Source organism: Jaculus jaculus, chromosome 9 (assembly GCF_020740685.1).
Source record: "Jaculus jaculus isolate mJacJac1 chromosome 9, mJacJac1.mat.Y.cur, whole genome shotgun sequence".
NCBI classification, from domain to species: Eukaryota; Metazoa; Chordata; class Mammalia; order Rodentia; family Dipodidae; genus Jaculus; species Jaculus jaculus.
In genome coordinates this window covers 111,163,478-111,183,197 of record NC_059110.1, presented here as the reverse complement: position 1 = coordinate 111,183,197, position 19,720 = coordinate 111,163,478, and the positions used below count along the sequence as shown (strand labels likewise).

At 41.7% G+C, this 19,720-nt stretch overlaps 1 protein-coding gene across 5 annotated transcripts in view; it reads left to right on the top strand.

Annotated features, from left to right (window-relative positions):
- The window catches only part of Fbxl20 (F-box and leucine rich repeat protein 20), a 126,318-nt gene that overhangs the window by 85,009 nt on the left and 21,589 nt on the right, over positions 1-19,720 (top strand). For all 5 annotated transcript variants that reach the window (XM_045158239.1, XM_045158241.1, XM_045158243.1 and 2 more), the window contains exons 6-9: positions 406-474; positions 4,363-4,458; positions 15,397-15,523; positions 17,641-17,715. In XM_045158239.1, coding sequence (XP_045014174.1) covers positions 406-474; positions 4,363-4,458; positions 15,397-15,523; positions 17,641-17,715 — 367 coding nt within the window. The remainder of the gene's footprint in view (positions 1-405; positions 475-4,362; positions 4,459-15,396; positions 15,524-17,640; positions 17,716-19,720) is intronic.

Here is a 19,720-nt window from a genome sequence, read left to right as displayed (position 1 = left end):
TATTTTTAAAGATTTTATTTTCATTTTTATTTACTTATTAGAGAGAGGGAGAGAGAGTGAGAATGGGCATGCCAGGACTCTAGCCACTGCAAACATACTCCAGACACATGTGCTACCATGTGCTTTTGGCTTACCTGGAACCTGGAGAATTGAACCTGGGTCCTTAGGCTTCACAGGCATGCACCTTAACCTCCAAGCCATCTCTTCAGCCCAAATAAAATATTTTTTTTAAAAAAAGTTAAAAAGAAAAGGACACCTGAGTCTACTGGGGGACATTCAAGCTACCACATGTTCTGATGCTATAGGTACCAGCAGTCAGTCCTACCACTAATAATGCCTTTTATGTTCTATGCTTGGTATTTTCCCATTTTACTTGAAACTTTTATTTGTTTCTCTCTCATGAAGGACCTTTGCACAAAACTGTAGGAACATTGAAGTACTGAATCTAAATGGGTGTACAAAGACTACAGATGCGTAAGTATTGTATTTTTACTTGTTTATTTATTTATTTGCAAGCAGAGACATACAATGGGTGAGTTGGCCCTCTAGTGACTGCAAGTGAACTCTATATGTATCCACCACTTTGTGCATCTGGCCTTACATGGGTACTGGAAAATTGAACCCAGGTTGTTAAGCTTTGCAGGCAAGTGCCTTAACCACTGAGCCATCTCTCCAGCCCATTATTATATTTTAAAAGGGTAAGTCATAGCTCATATGTCTGGCCTTTCCTAATGTTAATTATAAACATTTAGCAAGTTTTGTCATGATTTTATATAGATGAAGGATTTTTGTTGTTTTATTTGTTTGTGTTAATAGGGATAAGGCCTTGAATATGCTAGGCAGGTACTGTACAATTGAGCAATAGTCCCTCTCCTAGAAGAAAAATCTTAAAAAGAGAAAGTAACATTAAAATTGAAATAGAATAGAAAGTTTATGACTAGGGTGTAATAGTGCACACGTTTAATCCCAGAACTCTGGAGATGGAGATAGGATCACCATGAATTTGATGCCACCCTGAGACTCCATAGTGAATTCCCGTCCTAGAAGCTAGATGCACAAGGTAGCACATGTGTCTGGAGGTCATTTGCAGTGGCAGGAGTTGCCATTCTCTCCTCCTTTCTTCCTCTCTCTATGCTTGCAAGTAAATAAGTAAATATAAATATATGTATATATAAATCTAGCCAGGTGTGGTGGCACACGCCTTTAATCCCAGCACTCGGGAGGCAGAGGTAGGAGGATCGCCATGAGTTTGAGGCCATCCTGAGACTCTATAGTGAATTCCAGGTCAGCCTGGGCTAGAGTGAGACCCTCCGTTGAAAACCCCACCCCCAAAAAAATCTTGCAGCCAGGCGTGGTGGCACACGCCTTTAATCCCAGCACTTGGGAGGCAGAAGTAGGAGGATCGCTGTGACTTCAAAGCCACCCTGAGACTACATAGTGAACTCCAGGTCAGCCTGGGCTAGAGTGAAACCCTACCTTGAAAAAAAAAAAGAAAGAAAGAAAGAAAGAAAGAAGAAGAAGAAAAATTCTTAAAACTAGCCAGATGCTCAAAGTGGCGCATGTGTCTGGAGTTTGTTTGCAACAGCAGCCCTGGTGTGCCCATTCCTGCCCCTACCCTCAAAAACCCGATGGGGGAAAGGAGCTCCTATGTAGCTCAGTGCAGCACTAGCACGTGTGGGACCCTGGGCTCAATGCCCACCACCACAAAGAAAATAAAAGAGAACATGCTTCCATGCTGCCTATAACTTTAGACTCAACACAAAGCAATTGAAAGTAGAGCGCGCGGCTGGAGAGATGGCGTAGCGGTTAAGCGCTTGCCTGTGAAGCCTAAGGACCCCAGTCGAGGCTCAATTACCCAGTACCCATGCAAGCCAGATGCACAAGGTGGTGCATGTATCTGCAGTTCGTCTGCAGTGGTTGGAGGTCCTGGTGTGCCCATTCTCATTCCCTCCCTCTCCCTCTCCCGCTCTCCCTCTCTCTCTCTCTCTCTCTCTCAGTGGAAAATGCCTTCTATGTAAAAGTGATTGCCGAATAAGCATTCTTTTCAAGCACATTTGGAGCATTGTCAAGAATGGGGCATAGGATGGGGACTAAGCAAGCCTTAATAAATCTAGAAAGATTGAAATAATAAACAGGGTATTCTCTTCCTATAACTAGGGAATTAAAGGAGAGGTCCACAGCAGAATAAACTCTGGGAAAATTCCAAATATTTGAAAATAAAAGCAGTATACATGTAAACAATGCATGGATTAAAAGACAAAAATAGCTGGGTGTGATGGCCCACGCCTTTAATCCCAGCACATGGGAGGCAGAGCTAGGAAGATCACCGTGAGTTCAAGGCCACCCTGAGACTACATAGTGAATTCCAGGTCAGCCTGAGCCAGAGCGAGATCCTACCTAAAAAAAAAAGAAGAAGAATAAAAGACAAAAATAACAAATTTTAAATATTTTGAGCTGGATGAAAATAACTGCTAACTGGGCATGGAGGTGGCTCATGTCTATGGTCCTAGCACATGAATAGATGTGGCCAGAGGATTGCTTTGAATTTGAATTTCAGAGCTAGAGATGGCTCAGTGGTTAAGGCACTTGCCTGCAAAGTCTAAGGACTTAGAGTTTGATTCCCCAGTACCCACATAAAAAGGAAGGTATAGAAGATAGGCAAACTTTTCTTTTTTTGTGAGAAAAAGGTTTATTTTGGCTTACAGGCAAACTTTTCACTAACATCCCTCAAAATAAAATGGATATACTCAAACTATCAATAATAAGCTGGGTGTGGTGATGCACACCTTTAATCCCAGCATTGGGGAGGCAGAGGTAGGAGGATAGCTGTGAGTTCAAGGCCATCCTGAGACTACATAGTGAGTTCCAGGTCAGCCTGGGCTAGAGTGGCTGGAGAGATGTCTAAGCAGTTAAAGGTGCTTATTGCAAAGCTTGATGGCCTGTGTTCCAAGTTGCAGGAGACCCTGACATGTCCTTTCTCTCTTTTTCCCCCACCATCTTTCTCCCTCCATGTCAAGTAAATAAAAATTTTTAAAAAATTTATTAATTATGTGAGAGAGAAAGAGGCAGATAGGGTTGGAGAGATAGCTTAGTAGTTAAGGTGTTTGCCTGTGAAGTCTAAGGACCCAGGTTCACTTCCCCAGAACCCATGTAAGCCAGATGCACATGGTGACACATGCATCTGGAGTTTGTTTGTAGTGGCAAGACATCCTAGTAGAAGCCTCACCTCAAAAAGAAGAGTAAAAAAGAAAAAAAAAAATTAAAAGGCTAAAAAGAAAAAGAAAGAAAGGCAGATAGAATGGGTGTGCCAGGGCCTACAGCCTCTTCAGACAAACTCCAGATGCATGTACCACCTTGTGCATCTGCCTTATGTAGGTCCTGGGGAATTAAACCTGGGTCCTTTGGCTTTGCAAGCACCTTAACTGCTAAGCTATTTCTCTAGCCCAAATAAATAAAACTTTTTTTTTTTTGGTTTTTCATTTTTTGTTTTTGTTTTTCTAGGTAGAGTCTCACTCTAGCCCAGGCTGAGCTGGAATTCACTCTGTAGTCTCAGGGTGGTCCCATATTCACAGTGATCATTATGCCTCTGCCTCTGCTGAGTGCTGGGATTAAAGGTGTGCCCCCACTACATCCAGCTAAAAATATATGTGTGTGTATATATATATATATATATATATATATATATATATATATATATATATGTATATGTATATATATATATATATATATATATGTATATTTTTTTAAAGGGTCACAAAGGATGTTGGATACAGTAATGTGCTTATCTAGCATGTCCCTGAGTTTGATCCCCAGCATCACAAAGAATATCATTAAAGAGAATGCATATAACTTAACTTGTTTCATGTCAGTCCTTCCTTTGTCTACTGTGTAAAAGTCCAGCTCTGTCATTACTGCCATGCAAGCAGGTATCTCAGAGTGGAAGAACACAGGCAGAGCTTTGGTCCTCATGTTTGTTTGTCTGCAAGATCTGGTTGGTTTCCTGGTATTTCCGGACTTGTAGACAGACCTCTTAGCACTCACATACTTAGTGTGCTCATCCCAGCTGTTCACATAAAGCATACAGTCCTGATACACGCATGCATGTCTACTGAGAAAGGTGCATGCTACAGAAAGGACAAGTTGACAAAAAAAAAAAAAAGAAGAACTAGGAGCTGGGCATGGTGGCAGAAGTAGGAGGAGCATCATGGGGTTCAAGGCCACCCTGAGATTACATAGGTCAGCCTGGCTAAAGCAAGACCCCACTTAAAAAAACAACAACAAAAAGAAAACAACAACAACAAAAGAAACGACCTGTTCTTTATTTTGAATGTTTGTTTATTATTTCTTCTTTCTCCATTTCAGTACATGTACTAGCCTTAGCAAGTTCTGCTCCAAACTCAAGCACCTTGACTTGGCTTCCTGTACATCAATAACAAACATGTCTCTCAAAGCTCTGAGGTAAGTTTCATATAATAAGAAAGTCTATTAATTCATCCTTAAAATATAACTGAAATTACAGCTTAAATTGAAGATTTCAACTATATAGTTCCCAGTAGGTTTTTATCTTACCACCTACCCAAATTGAAATTACAGGAAAAAGATTTTTAAAAATAAAGTAAAATTTAAAAAAAAAAGGGCTGAAGAGATTTCTCAGTGGTTAAGGTACTTGCCTGCAGAGCCTAAAGACCCAAGTTCAACTTCCCAGTACCCACAAAAGTCAGATACGCTAAGTGGCGCATGCATCTGAAGTTGCAGTGCAGGAAGCTCTGGTGTGTCCATTTTTTCTCTCTCTCTCTTTTTCTCTGCCTCTTTCTCTCAAATAAATAAATAATATTTTTAATTTGCAGGATATATTCACATGAAATTATTAAAAGTAACTAGTAGCTGGGCATGGTGGCACACGTTTTTAATCCCAGCACTCAGGAGGCAGAGGTAGGAAGATCACTATGAGTTAAAGGCCACCCTGAGACTACATAGTGAATTCCAGGTCAGCCTGGGCTAGAGTGAGACCCTATCTAAAAAAAAAAAAAAAGTAACTAGTGACTAGTGTTTCTGAACAATAGTATAGTTTATTCATTAATGTTTAGATTTTTGTAAAGATCCTTTTTTTAAAAGGTAGTATATCTTTTTATTTTAAATTATTAATTTATTTACTTATTTCAGAGAGCAAGAAAGAGGCATCATGGGTCCTGGGAAATCAAACCGAGGTCCTTTGGCTTTGCAAACAGATGCCTAAAGTGCTAAGCCATCTCTCCAGGATATAGTCAAGTGAAATTACTAAAAGTAACTAGTAGCAGGGCATGGTGGTACATGCCTTTAATACCAGCACTCCGGAGGCAAAGATAGGAGGGTTGCTATCAGTTGGAGGCCACCCTGAGACTCCAAAGTGAATTGCAGGTCAGCTTGGGCTAGCTCAGGCTGACCTGCAAGTCACTATGGAGTCCCAGGGTGGCCTCCAACTCGTGGTGATCCTCCTACCACTACCTCCTCAGTGCTGGGACTAAAAGTGTGCGCCACCACACCTGGCTTAATTTTTATTTATTTGAGACAGAGAGAGAGAGAGGCAGATAAAATGGGCGAGACAGGGCCTTCATCTGCTGCGAACGATTTCTAGACACACGCACTACCTTGTGCATCTGATTGGCGTAGATACTGTGAAATTGAGCCTGGATCCTTTTTGGCTTTACAGGCAAGCACCTTAACTGCTGAGCCATCTCTCCAGCTTGTCATAGCTTTCTTACTAGGATAAAACAAGGTATTAACTAAGCTGAATTGTACAAAATACCTATGTTCAGCAATTTTTGTTGTTTTTTTCAAGGTAGGGTTCCACTCTAGCCCAGGCTGACTTGGAATTCACTATGTAGACTCAGGCTGGCCTGGAAATCATAGTGATCCTCCTACTTCTGCCTCCCATTGCTGGAATTAAAGGTGTTAAAGGTGTGTGCCACCACACCTGGCTTTATATTCAGTACTTTGTGTGTTATAACGGCTTAATGTAGTTCAACCTAGTATATATAAAGTGTTTAAAGGGTGTCTGAGTATATAGTAAACAATGAATTTTATTTATTTATTTTTATTTTGTTTCATTTATTTATATTTATTTTATTTATTTAGCTTTTTGTTTTTCAAGGTAGGGTTTCACTCTAGCACAGGCTGACCTGGAATTCACTATGGAGTCTCAGGGTGGCCTTGAACTCAAGGTGATCCTCCTACCTCTGCCTCCTGAGTGCTGGGATCAAAGGTGTGCACCACCACGCCCGGCTTAGTTTTAATTATTTTAATGTTTATATAAAGTACTTTATAAAGTTTGGTGCGGTTGGAGCACCCCAATAATTGCAGCTCTTGAGAGTCTGAGGTAAGAAGATCATGAATTTGAGGCCAGCTTGAGCTACATAGTGAGACCTTAACTTAAAAACTGTAAAAGGGGGCTGGAGAGATGGCTTAGCAGTTAAGGTGCTTGCCTGCAAAGCCAAAAGGACCTCAGTTCAATTCCCCAGGACCCATGTAAGCCAGATGCACAAGGTGGTACTTGCATCTGGGGTTCATTTGCAGTGGCTAGAAGCCCTGGCGTGTCCATTCTCTCCTCCTCTCTCTCTACCTCTTTCTCTTTCTCAAAAAAAAAAAACAAAAAGAAAAAGTAAGAGGGCTGGAGAGATGACTCAACAGTTAAGGTGCTTGTTTGGGAAGCCTAAGGGCCCACGTTTGATTCCCTAGTAACCACATAAAGCTAGATATACAAGTGGTGTGTGGGTCTGGAGTTCATCTGCAGTAATTGGAGGCCCTGGCATGCCCATTTGCTCTATCTGTACCTGCCCCTCCCCCTCCCCCCCCCCCCCTCTCTCTCTCTCAAAATTAGTAAATAAATAATATATTTAAAAAACATAAGAAGCTGGGTGTGGTGGCATGCCTTTAATATTTTATTTTTATTTATTTATTTGACAAAGAAAGAGAGAATGGGTACGCCAGGGCCGCCAGCCACTGCAAATGAACTCCAGAATCATGCGCCCCCTTGTGCATCTGGCTAACATGGGTCCTGGGGAATCAAACCTGGGTCTTTTGCTTTGCAGGCAAATGCCTTAACTGCTAAGCCATCCCTCCAGCCCTTTTAATATTTTACTTTTATTTATTCATTTAGCACATGCCTTTAATACCAGCACTTGGGAGACACAGGAGGATCACCATGAGTTTGGGGCCACCCTGAGTAGTGAATTTCAAGTCATCCTGGGCTATAGCAAGACCCTACCTCAAGAAACCAAAAATAAATAAATAAATAAGTGCAAGGCTGGGTATTATATCACACACTTTTTTTTTTGGTTTTCTATTCCAGGCTGACCTGGAATTCACTATGTAGTAGCAGAGCAGCCTAGAACTCACAGCAATCCACCTACCAATGCCTCCTGAGTGCTAGGATTAAAGGAGTGTGCCACCACCCACACCCAACCCTTTTTTGTTGTTGTTGTTTTGTTTTTATTTTTCGAGGCAGGGTCTCACTCTAGCTTAGGCTGACCTGGAATTCACTATGTAGTCTCAGGGTGTCCTTGAACTCACTCAAGGTGCTCCTCCTACCTCTGCCTCCCAAGTGCTGGGATTAAAGTCATGGGCTACCATGCCCAGCTATATCTATATATATATATATATTTTTTTTTTCATTTATGGGAGAGAGAAAGAGGCAGAGAGAGAGAGAATGGGCACACCAGGGCTTCTAGCCACTGCATATGAACTCCAGATGCATGCACCACCTTGTGCATCTGGCTTACATGGGTACTGGGGAATCGAACCTGGGTCCTTAGGCTTCACAGGCAAACACATTAACCACTAAGCTATCTCTTCAGCCCTATTTGATTTTTAATATTTAAAAAAAAATTTTTGTTTAGTATTTATTTATTTATTTATTTGAGAACAACAGAGAAAGAGGGAGAGGGAGAGGGAGAGAGAGAATGGGTGCTCCAGGGTCTCTAGCCACTGCAAACGATCTATAGATGCGTGCACTCCCTTGTGCATCTGGTTAATGTGGGTCCTGGGGAATTGAGCCTTGAACCGGAATTCTTAGGCTTCACAGGCAAGCACCTAACTGCTAAGGCATCTCTCCAGCCTGATTTTTTTTAATTTTTTTGTTCATTTTTATTTATTTATTTAAGAGTGACAGACAGAGTGAGAAAGAGGCAGATAGAGAGAGAGAATAGGCATGCCAGGGCTTCCAGCCACTGCAAACAAACTCCAGATGCGTGTGCCCCCTTATGCATCTGGCTAACGTGGGTCCTGGGGAATGGAGCCTCGAACCTGGGTCCTTAGGCTTCACAGGCAAGTGCTTAACCTCTAAGCCATCTCTCCAGCCCCCAATTTTTACTATTTGTAAATACTCTTTACTTACTTAGTTTTTGCATTTGTGTGTGGACTAATGAAAAATTATTTTCAGGAACACCATTCTCAACTGCTACACCTGTTTGTTTGTTTTTTTTAACATGGGTACTGGGGATTAAACTCAGGTCAAGCTTGTGAAGCAGTCACTTTAACCACTGAATTATATTATCCCAGCCCTTTTGTTTATTTTTTATGTTTATGTGAAACAGTGCCTCATGCAGCCCAGGCTGGCCTTGAACTCCTTATGTAGCCAAGTCTAGCCTTGAACTCTAGATCCTCCTGCCTTTGTATCCCAATTGCTATGATTATAGGCATGTGTCTAACCTCTTTTTATTTATTTATTTTTCGTTTTTTCAAGGTAGGGTCTCACTTTAGCCCAGGCTAACCTGAAATTCACTTTGTAGTCTCAGGCTGGCCTCAAACTCAGAGATCCTCCTACCTCTGCATCCCAAGTACTGGCATTAAAGGCATGTACCACCATGTTTGACCTCTTTTTTTTTTTTAATTATTATTATTTATTTATTTGAGAGAGGGAAAGAGGCAGAGAGTGAGAGAGAATGGGTGTGCCAGGGCTTCCAGCCATTGCAAACAAACTCCAGATGCATGCACCACCTTGTGCATCTGGCTTACATGGGTACTAGGGAATTGAATTGAGGTCCTTTGGCTTTGCAGGTGAGCACCTTAACTGCTAAGCCATCTCTCCAGCCCTGCCCTCTTATTTTGGAAACAAGGTCTCACCAGCTTTCCCAGGCTGGCCTTGAACTCACTGTATAGCCCAAGCAGGCCTTGAACTTGTGATCCTCTTACCTCAGCCTATCAAGTAGCTGGGATTACAGACCTATACCAGCAAACCAGTTTAGAAAATATATCTTTTCTTCTTAATTTTTTTATTGACAACTTCTATAATTATACAGAATAAACCATGGTATTTCCCTCCCCCTCACTTTCCCCTTTCAAGCTCCACTCTCCATAATATCCTCTCCCCTTCTTAATCAGTCTCTCTTTTATTTTGATGTCATCATCTTTTCCTCCTTTTAGGATGGTCTTGTGTAGGTAGTGTCAGGCACTGTGAGGTCATGGATATCCAGTCCATTTTGTATCTGGAAGAGCACATTGTAAGGAGTCCTACCCTTCTTTTGGCTCTTACATTCTTTCCACCACCTCTTCCACAATGGACCCTGAGCCTTAGAAGGTGTGATAGATGTATCTCAGTGCTGAGCACTCTTCTGTCAGTTCTTCTCAGCACCATGGTGCCTTCTTAGTCACCCCAAGGTCACTGACATCTGAAAAGAGAAGTTTCTCTAACCAAAAATGAAACTATCATTAATATATGGGTATAGCTAGGTATGGTGGCACACACCTTTAATCTCAGCCCATGGGAGGCAGAGATAGGAGGATCACCGTGAGTTCAAGGCCACCCTGAGTCTAATCCCAGGTCAGCTTGGGGTAGAGCAAGACCCTATCTCAAAAAAAAAAAAAAAATACACACACACACACACACACACACACACACGAAAAGAGAAGTGGTTATTGGGTAGTTTGGTGAGCATAATATATGCATTTAGAAAGACACCAGCAGGTGTTACACCCATAGGGCTCATAACCTCGCTCATGATAGGTTTTTAGTACTAGGCATGTATTCCCTCCCATGCAGTGGGCCTCCAGTCCAATTAGAGAGCAGTTGGTTTTTCCCATAACAGACATGCCACTATTGCACCTGTTGGCTCATTTGGCCTGGCTGGCCAAATTTAAGGCTTGCAGTGTCCACTTTTGTTTATCTCCACTGATGACTTCTCTCTCTCCCATAGAGCTGCATGCAGCGTAGCTTTTTCCAACTTTCTGTCAGCTGGTCTACACAGAGGAGGTTTTCAGCTCAGCTCCAGCAAGATTTCTCAGTGACCTTTCAGCACAAGCATGTGGAGTCTTCAGCAATAGGGTCTTACCATCTATTCCTGGTGGGAAACCAAGAGCCTTGGCAATGGCCTGTAATGTTTGGGGGGCATCAGGGACCTCCCTGGCCAACAACTCACTGGAAGGTATCCCATCCCTGGCACTAAAATTTTTCTAGTAACAATCTATGGCTCCTGAGGGTTTCATTGTCCAAAAAAGTAGGTTACCATACAACTTATTCATACCCTCTTAGATTTTGACTAACTCTCCCCACCTCCCCACCACAAGATCTTATATAGCCTAAGCTGATCTCAAACTCCCTGTGTTTCAGAGGATGACCTTGAACTTCTGAATCTTTTATCTCCACATCCCAAAGAAGATATATCTTAAAAGAAGGGTGAAGCCGGGCGTGGTGGCGCACGCCTTTAATCCCAGCACTCGGGAGGCAGAGGTAGGAGGATCGCTGTGAGTTCGAGGCCAGACTGAGACTATATAGAGAATTCCAAGTCAACTTGGGCTAGAGCAAGACCCTACCTCAAAAAAAGAAAAAGAAGAAGGGCTAAATGGTCATGTTCTTTGTAAAGCTATATTAAAAATATATATTTATTTGAGAGAAAGAGGCAGATAGAGAGGGAGAATGGGCATGCCAGGACCTTCAGCAACTGCAAACAAACTTTAGACACGTGCCACCTTGTACATCCTGCTCACATGGGACCTGGGGAATCAAACCTGGGTCCTTTGGCTTTGCAATTAAGCACCTTAACTGCTAAGCCATCCCTCCAGCCCACAGCTATTTAAAAAACAAACAAACAATTTTTTGGTGTTTTTTTTTTTTTTTCAAGCAGATAGAGAGGGCGACAGAGAGAATGGGTACACTAGGGCCTCTTGTCAGTGCATATGAATCCCAGATCCATGTGCCACTTTGTGTATCTGGCTTTACATGGGTACTGGGGAATTGAACCCAGGTCATTACACTTTGCAGGCAAGTGCCTTAACTACTGAACTGTCTCTCCAACACCTCCTACTTTTTTTTAAAGACTTCAATAGACTTGTATTAGATTATTAGATGAAGAGAAAGAAAGAGAAAAGCACAGCTCCTGCCATGTGGAAGGAAGGAGGAGGTAGAGCGCCTATGAGGGAGTAGGGGTCTCCTCTATCTCAGCCCAGCCAGACTGAGACGAAGGGTCTTACCAGAGCAGGGACCTGTAATAAAACTTCAAGAGAGGTGAAAAGTCAAAAACAAAAAACACCTCAAACCTCTTCATGCCTAACTATTTACAAATGATTATGGCCCAGATATTGATTGTACTTACACATATTAAGCATTACATTGTTAGCTAGGTTTTGTGGCACACACCTATAATTCCAGCATTAGAGAGGCTGAGGCAGGAGGATTGTGATTTCAAGACTTGCCTCAGCAAATAGGAAGATCCTACTTCAAAAACAAACAAAGGCTAGAGATAGGGCCTGGCATTAAAGATGCTTGACCAATAAAATCAAAGCACCCAGGTTTGATTCTCCAGGACCCATGTAAGCCAGAATCACAAGGTGGCACGAGTGTCTGGAGTTCATTTGCAGTAGCTAAAGGCCCTAGTGTGCCCATTCTCTCTCTCTCTCAAATAAAATAAAGAATATATATAATATATTTTTAAGAAAACGGGCGAATTACCATGGGATATATTTTGTAATCATGGAAAATGTTAATAAAAATTTAAAAAGAAAAAGAAAACGGGCGAGAGAGATGGCTTAGCAGTTAAGGTACTTGCCTGCGAGGCCTGAGGTAAGGAGGACCAAGGTTCAATTCCTAGTACCCACATAAGCCAGGTGCGCAGAGTGGTGTATGCGTCTGGAGTTCATTTGCAGTGGCAAGAGGCCTTGGGATGCCATTCTTTCTCTCCCTATCTGCCCCTTCCTTTCTCTCTCAAATAAATAAATTTAACTTAACATGCAAAAAAAAAAAAAAAAAAAAATCAAAGGTATCACACACTGTGATTCTAGCACTTGTGGAGGCTGAAGCAGAAGGAATGCTACAAGTTCCAGGCCAGCCATGACTGTGTAGCCCTTTCTCAAAAAGAAGTAAGAGAGCTGGAGAGATGGCTCAAGAGTTATTTATTTATTTATTTATTTTTATATTTAAGAGAGAGAAAGAAGGAAGGGGGAAGGAAAAAAAAATTGAGAATGGTCACACTAGAGCCTTCAGCCACTGCAAATGAACTCCAGATGCATGCACCACCTTGTGCATCTGGTTTACATGGGTCCTCAGGAATTCAATCTGGATCCTTAAGCTTCATGGGCAAGTGCCTTGACTGATAAGCCATCTCTCCAGCCCCAAAAGAAATATTTAATTAGAATGAAAGTAATCTACAATCATAGATCCTTGTGGAATGATGAGGAAGATGTAGTTAGCTAAGACCATTTGCTATGTAGGGTAGTAAATACGGTAACATATATGTCCCTGAAAGTACTGTTAGTTAAAAGTTAGTGCTTTTAAATTTTTATTTATTAATTTATTTATTATTTTGGTTTTTTGAGGTAGGGTTTCACTGTAGTCCAGGCTGACCTGGAATTCACTTTGTATTCTCAGGGTGACCTCGAATTCACCATGATTCTCCTACCTCTGCCTTCTGAGTGCTGAGATTAAAGGCATGTGCCACCAGGCCTGGTTTATTTATTTATATTTTTTGTTTATTTTTATTTATTTGAGAGCCACAGACAAAGAGGCAGATAGAGAGAGAGAATGGGAATGCTAGGGCCTCCAGTCACTGCAAATGAACTCCAGATGCATGCGCCCCCTTGTGCATCTAGCTAACATGGGTCCTGGGAAATCAAGCCTCAAACTGGGGTCCTTAGGCTTCACAGGCAAGCATTTAACTGCTTTCCAGTTCTATTTATTTATTTTTGATTATTTATTTGTGAAAGGAGGGAGAGTGAGTGTGTGAGCATGCCAGGGCCTCTTGCCTCTGCAAACTAATTCCAGATATATGCTGCACCTTATGCATCTGGATTATGTGGGTACTGGGTATCAAACCTGGGTCCTTTGGTCTTGCAGGCAAGTGCCTTAACCACTATGCCATCTCTCCAGCCCTGAGCTAATATTTTAAAGGCAGTGATTGAACTCAGTATATCCTAATTTTAGCCTATAGAAACTACTCAGGGGCTGGAGGAATGGCTTAGCAGTTAAGGCACTTGTCTGCAAAACCAAAGGACCTAAGTTCGATTCCCTGGGACCCACATAAGCCAGATGCACAAGGGGGTGCACACATCTGGAGTTTGTTTGTAGTGGCTGGAGCCCTGACACACTCATTCTCTCTCCCTCTCTTTTTCTCTGTCAAATAAATACATCAAAAAATTATTTATTAAAAAATATTTTTTTTAAAAAGAAACTACTCGGGAGTTGTCCCAATTATGGAAATATATAGAGCCTTCGTGATTTTGTTAAAAAATAAAAGTTTACAGGCTGGAGAGATGGCTTAGCAGTTAAGGCACATGTATGTGAAACCTAAGAACCCCGGTTCAATTCTCCAGGTCTCAGGTAAGCCAGATACACATGGTGGCACATGCATCTGGAGTTTGCAGTGGCTAGAAGCCCTGGCATGCCCATTCTCACACACTCTCTCCCTGTCTCTGTCTCTAATAAATAAATAAGTGAAAATAAAATATTTTTAAAAATATGTTTAGGCATTAGTGGTTAAGGTGTTTGCCTGTGAAGCCTAAAAACCTAGGTTCAATTCTCCAAGGCCCATGTAAACACAAAGTAGCCCATATGTCTGGAGTTCATTTGCAGCAGCTAGAGGCCCTGGTGTGCCCATTCTGTTTCTCTCCCTGTCTCTATTTCAAATAAAAATAAAGTTTAAGGGCTGGAGAGATGGCTTAATAGTTAAGGCACTTGCTTGCAAAGCCAAAGGACCCAGGTTCAATTCCCCAGGACCCACGTAAACCAGATGCACAAGGTGGCACATGCATCTGGAGTTAATTTGCAGTAGCTGGATGCCCTGGTGTGCCCACACACACACTCTCTCTCTCTCTCCCTCTTTCTCTCAAATATAAATATATATGTATACAAATTTTTAAAAAGCGACACAAACCATCTTGTGCATCTTGTGTTCATTTAAAAAAAAAAGTTTAGGGGTAGAGAGATGGCTTAGCGGTTAATGCACTTGCCTACAAAGCTAAAGAACTCAGGTTCAATACCCCAGGACCTACATAAGCCAGATGTACAAGCTGGCACATATGTCTGGAGTGAGTTTATAGTGGCTGAAGACCCTGACACGCCCCATTCTCTCTTTCTCTCTCAAATAAAAATAAAATATTAGTAGCTGGGCATGGCGGCACACGCCTTTAATCCCAGTACTCAGGAGGCAGAGATAGTAGGATCACTGTGAGTTCAAGGCCACCCTGAGTGAATTCCAGGTCAGCCTGAGCTAGAGTGAGACCCTACCTCAAAAAGACAAATAAAGAAACAAAGAAGGGCAGGAGAGATGGCTTAGCGGTTAAGCACTTGCTTGTGAAGCCTAAGGACCCCCGTTCGAGGCTCGATTCCCCAGGACCCACGTTAGCCAGATGCACAAGGGAGCACACGCTTCTGGAGTTTGTTTGCAGTGGCTAGAGGCCCTGGTGTGCCCATTCTTTTTTTTTCTTTCTCTCTCTCTGCCTTTCTCTCTCTGTCACTCTCAAATAAATAATAAAATTTAAAAAAAAAAAAAAGAAATAAATAAAAGTTCAAGCCAAGCATGATGGTGCACATCTTTAATTCCAGCACTTGGGAGGCAGAGGTAGGAGGATTGATGTGAGTTTGAGGCCACCCTGAGACTACATAGTGAATTCCAGGCCATCCTAGGGTAGAGCAAGACCCTACCTCAAAAAGAGAAATAGATAATAAAATAAATAAATAAAATTTAAGAGTTCTCATTGCTAATTTGTAGTACTTGATGAAGAATCTGGGTTCTCATCTGAACTCTTGTTAGTTACTCTGTCACTTAATTTCCATATTGTTTGCATCTGAAAAACAGTATTGTGCATTGTGCTTGCTGGGTAAGCTGGACCCTACCTAATGATAAACTCCACATGCATACCACAAAAATGAGACTTCAGTGGCTTTGAAATCAGATGTAGTGATATGCTTCTCTCATTTTGTTTTATCCTAAGTGAGGGGTGCCCACTGTTGGAGCAGTTGAACATTTCCTGGTGTGACCAAGTAACTAAGGATGGCATTCAAGCACTAGTGAGAGGCTGTGGGGGTCTCAAAGCCTTATTCTTAAAAGGCTGCACACAGGTAATGTTCTGTGGGGTGCTCATGAAAGGGGAGCTGGGAGCATTTTGTAGACATCCCTAAGATGTTTGTCTTGAGGAAACTGCCTCATGGATATTATTAACCAAAGATACATGCTTACTAAGAAAAGTATTTCTCTCAGTGTTGAAGAATGGGATAAATTACTATCTAACCAAAGATAAGTTGTGGGGTATGGGGAAGGTGGTGGGGTAATACACTAACATAGTACAGCTTAATCTACTGAAAAATAAAAGTTTCTTTTTTTGGTTGGTTTTTTGTTTATTTGTTTGTTTTTTCAAGGTAGGGTCTCACTCTAGCTCAGGCTGACCTGGAATTCACTATGTAGTGTCAGGGTGGCCTCGAACTCACGGCAATCCTCCTACCTCTGCCTCTCGAGTGCTGGGATTAAAGGCGTGCGCCACCATGCCCAGCTGGAAAAAAAGTTTCTTTACTCCATGATATTTTGAACTGAATAAGCAAAAAAAAAAAACAAGTTTACACTTGTTTAACCACCAAGAATTGTTCTTAAATGTGTCAAGTATAATATGTAATAATCACAAGCACAGCACTTACTATCATTAAAGCGTTTATAAAACCGAGCATGGGTGGTGTATGCCAGTAATCCCAGCACTAAGGAGGCTGAGATAGGAAGATCACCAAGAGTTCAAGGACATCCTGGGCCTATATAGAGTTTAAAGCCAATCTGCACTACATAAGGAGATCCTATCTCAAAATTTTAAAATTACAAACTCAGTGTTAAAAGAGAGGGGGACTTATCCAAATAGCAATCTGAAAGAAATGATCCAAAGTGGATTTTAATGTGACTGGTAAAGTAGGCCTAGCCATTATTTTATTAGTGCTTACTAAAGGCACAGTTGGATTCCATTAAAAATGCTCTCACTCTTAATCCATGATGGAAAGAATTACTTCAAAATATAACTTTAGATATGTGACTGCCTTAAAGCAACAGCTTGGTATTCTGGTTATTTGTGAAATCCTGGAAAATATTGATTGGAATGCATCATGATGATCAGTTACTTACCATTTGTTCTCAGCACTGTAGGCATGCCATCGATCATCCAGCAGTGGATTAGCACTGCTGATTCCTTCCTCAGCTCCTTCATCTTTAAGAAACTGTGTATGGGGCTTTAAAATTGGTTTACCAGCTAGGCGTGGTGGCGTACACCTTTAATCCCAGCACTCGGGAGGCAGAGGTAGGGGATCGCCGTGAGTTCAAGGCTACCCTGAGAATCCAGACTGAATTCCAGGTCAGCGTAGACTAGAGTGAAACCCTACCTCAGGGGGAAAAAAAAAAAAAAGGTTTACCTTTATAATCCATAGATTGATGGTACACGCCTGTAATCCCAGCATTTAGGAGGCAGAGGCAGGACTAGAAAGTTTGGGGCTGGTTTTATCTGATAGGGAGTTCCAGTCCATCCAGTGTTGCATAGGAAGATCTTGTCTTAACAAAAAGAGAAAGAAGAGGGCTGAAAGGATGGCTTAGTGGTTAAGGCGTTTGCCTGCAAAACCAAAGGACCCAGGTTCGTTTCCCCAGGGCCCATGTTAGCCAGGTACACAAGGGGGCACACACATCTGCAGTTAGTTTGCAGTGGCTGGAGGCCCTGGCATGCCCATTTTCTCTCTCCCCTTCCTCTTTCTTTGTCAAGTAAATAAGTAAAAAGAAATAAATAAAAAGGAAGAGCCAGGTGTGGTGGCACACGCCTTTAATCCCAGCACTCAGGAGGCAGAGCTAGGAGGATTGCCATGAGTTGGAGGCCACCCTGAGACTACATAGTGTGTTCCATGTCAGCCTGGGCTAGAGTGAGACCCTACCTTGAAAAAAAAAGGAAGAAAGAAAGCCCATAAACACTAATACTAAAAGATCTTTTATTTAATTAGATATGAATAATAATTTTACATGCCAAAAACAACTTGTAAACATACTGATAAGTGTACAAATACTAGGACTGTATTTGTGTGGTCGTCATAGTTTTTTATTCCTGGTTCATTGTCCCTTTGAAACTTGGCTAGCTATATTGAGAATTTATTGTGTATATTTTCCATTTTCTTCCTTTGGAACAATGTTAGTAATCACTTTTTCTTGTTTTTAATTTTTGCAGCTAGAAGATGAAGCTCTCAAGTACATAGGAGCACACTGTCCTGAACTGGTGACTTTGAACTTGCAGACTTGCTTAGTAAGCATCTCTTCCTGTGCTGCTTCTACATTAGTAATCCATCAAGACCAGTACTTACGGCATTGTGACATACATAGATAATCCTAGCTCTTGGGAGGTGGAGGCAGGATGATCAGGAGCTCAGGGCCATTTTTGGCTACCTAGCAATCTCATGTGAGTCCTTGTTTCAAAAAAAAAGGAAAAAAAAAACAAGCCATACATGGTGGCTCACATCTGTAATCCCAGCACTGAAGCAGAAACAGGACTGGTCTACATAGGAACTCCCATGATAGACAGGGCTAATAGCAAGAATTTATCTCAAAAAATAAAAATAAAGCCACATGTGGTGGTACATGCTTTTAATCCCAGCACTCAGGAGGCAGAGGTAGGAGGATCCCAGTGACTTCAAGGTCACCCTGAGGATACATAGTGAATTCCAGGTCAGCCTGGACTAGAGTGAGACCCTACCTTAAAACACCAAAAAATAAATAAATAAAAATTTTAAAGATATCTGGGTATTTTCTGGTTTAGTTTAGTTTCCTTTATCCTTGCAGCCATCTGGAATCACAGTAGGTATAAACAACCAATTCCATCATCGTGTACCTTCTTGTTTTCCTTCCTGTGAATCTCAGCATTCCTGAGAATTCCTTTTCTGCCCAAAACAGTTTTTCAGGAATTTTTTGTTTATTTTAACATTTTATTTTATTTTTATTATTTATTTTGTTTTTTGAGATGGGGGTTTCACTCTAACCCAGGCTGACCTGGAATTTACTTTGTTGTCTCAGGCTGGCTTTGAAACTCATAGTGGTCCTCCTACCTCTGCCTCCTGAGTGCTAGGATTAAAGGTGTGTGCCACCATGCCTGACCTAATATTTTTATTTATTTATTTATTTGAAAGAGAGAGAGAGGCCTCCAGCCATTGCAAACAAACTTCAGACACATGCGCCATTTTGTGCATCTGGCCTGCATGGGTCGTGGGGAATTGAACCTTGGTCCTTTGGCTTCACAGGCAAACGCCTTAACTTGCTAAGCCATCTCTCTCCAGCCCTGATGTTTTTTTCCCCCCGAGGTAGGGTCTCACTTTAGTACAGGCTGACCTGGATGTTACTCTATAGTCCTAGACTGGCCTCAACTCACAGTGATCCTCTTGCCTCTGCCTCCAGAGTGCTGGGATTAAAGGTGTGTACCACCATACCTGGCTTGTTTTGTTTTTAAATATTTGTTTCTTTATTTATTTGCAAGAAGAGAGAGAGTATGAGCACACCAGGGACTCTAGCCACTGCAAACAAACTCCAGATGCATGTGCCACTTAATACATCTGGCTTTACATGGGTACTAGGGAATTGAACCCAGGCTGCCAGACATTATGAGCAAGCACTTTAACCCAGAACCATCTCTCCAGTCATTTTGTTGTTGTTGTTGTTTTGTTTTTTGTTTGAGATAGAATCTCACTGTAGCCAAGGCTGTTTTTCTTGTTTTGTTTTTTTCTTCATTAAACCTTGTTTTAATGGGTCTCAAAATTCTGTGGCAGGTTTTTAGTCAAGTTGTTTCCATTAAAAAGTACTGATTTTAAATACTAATAACTTGAAACTGCCCTACTGCCCCCGCCACACACACATATACAAAAGGTCCGCAAAATATTCTCCTTTCCTTCTGAAGGTTTTACCATGCATTGTTATCATTAATCCCAAGGCAGGTTTTAAAGTAGCTTTGTAGCCAATGACAACCTTGAACTAAATTCTACCTCTGTCTCCCAAATACTGTACAGGATTGTACCACCATGCCTGGCTGTGACCCTGGTGGTTGTTTTGTTTTGTTTTAAATTTTAAGAATATACTGCTTTAAACAGTGGGTACTAAAAGGTAGGGTGGGGTTAGGGTTGGTATGTGGATGTGTGAATGTGGAGGCCAGAGGTGATGTTAGGTGTCTTGTCCTCAGTTGCTCTTCACCTTGAGACAGGGTGGGTCTCTCTCTCTTTATTTATTTATTTTTACTTTTTCAAGGTAGGGCCTCACTCTAGCTTAGG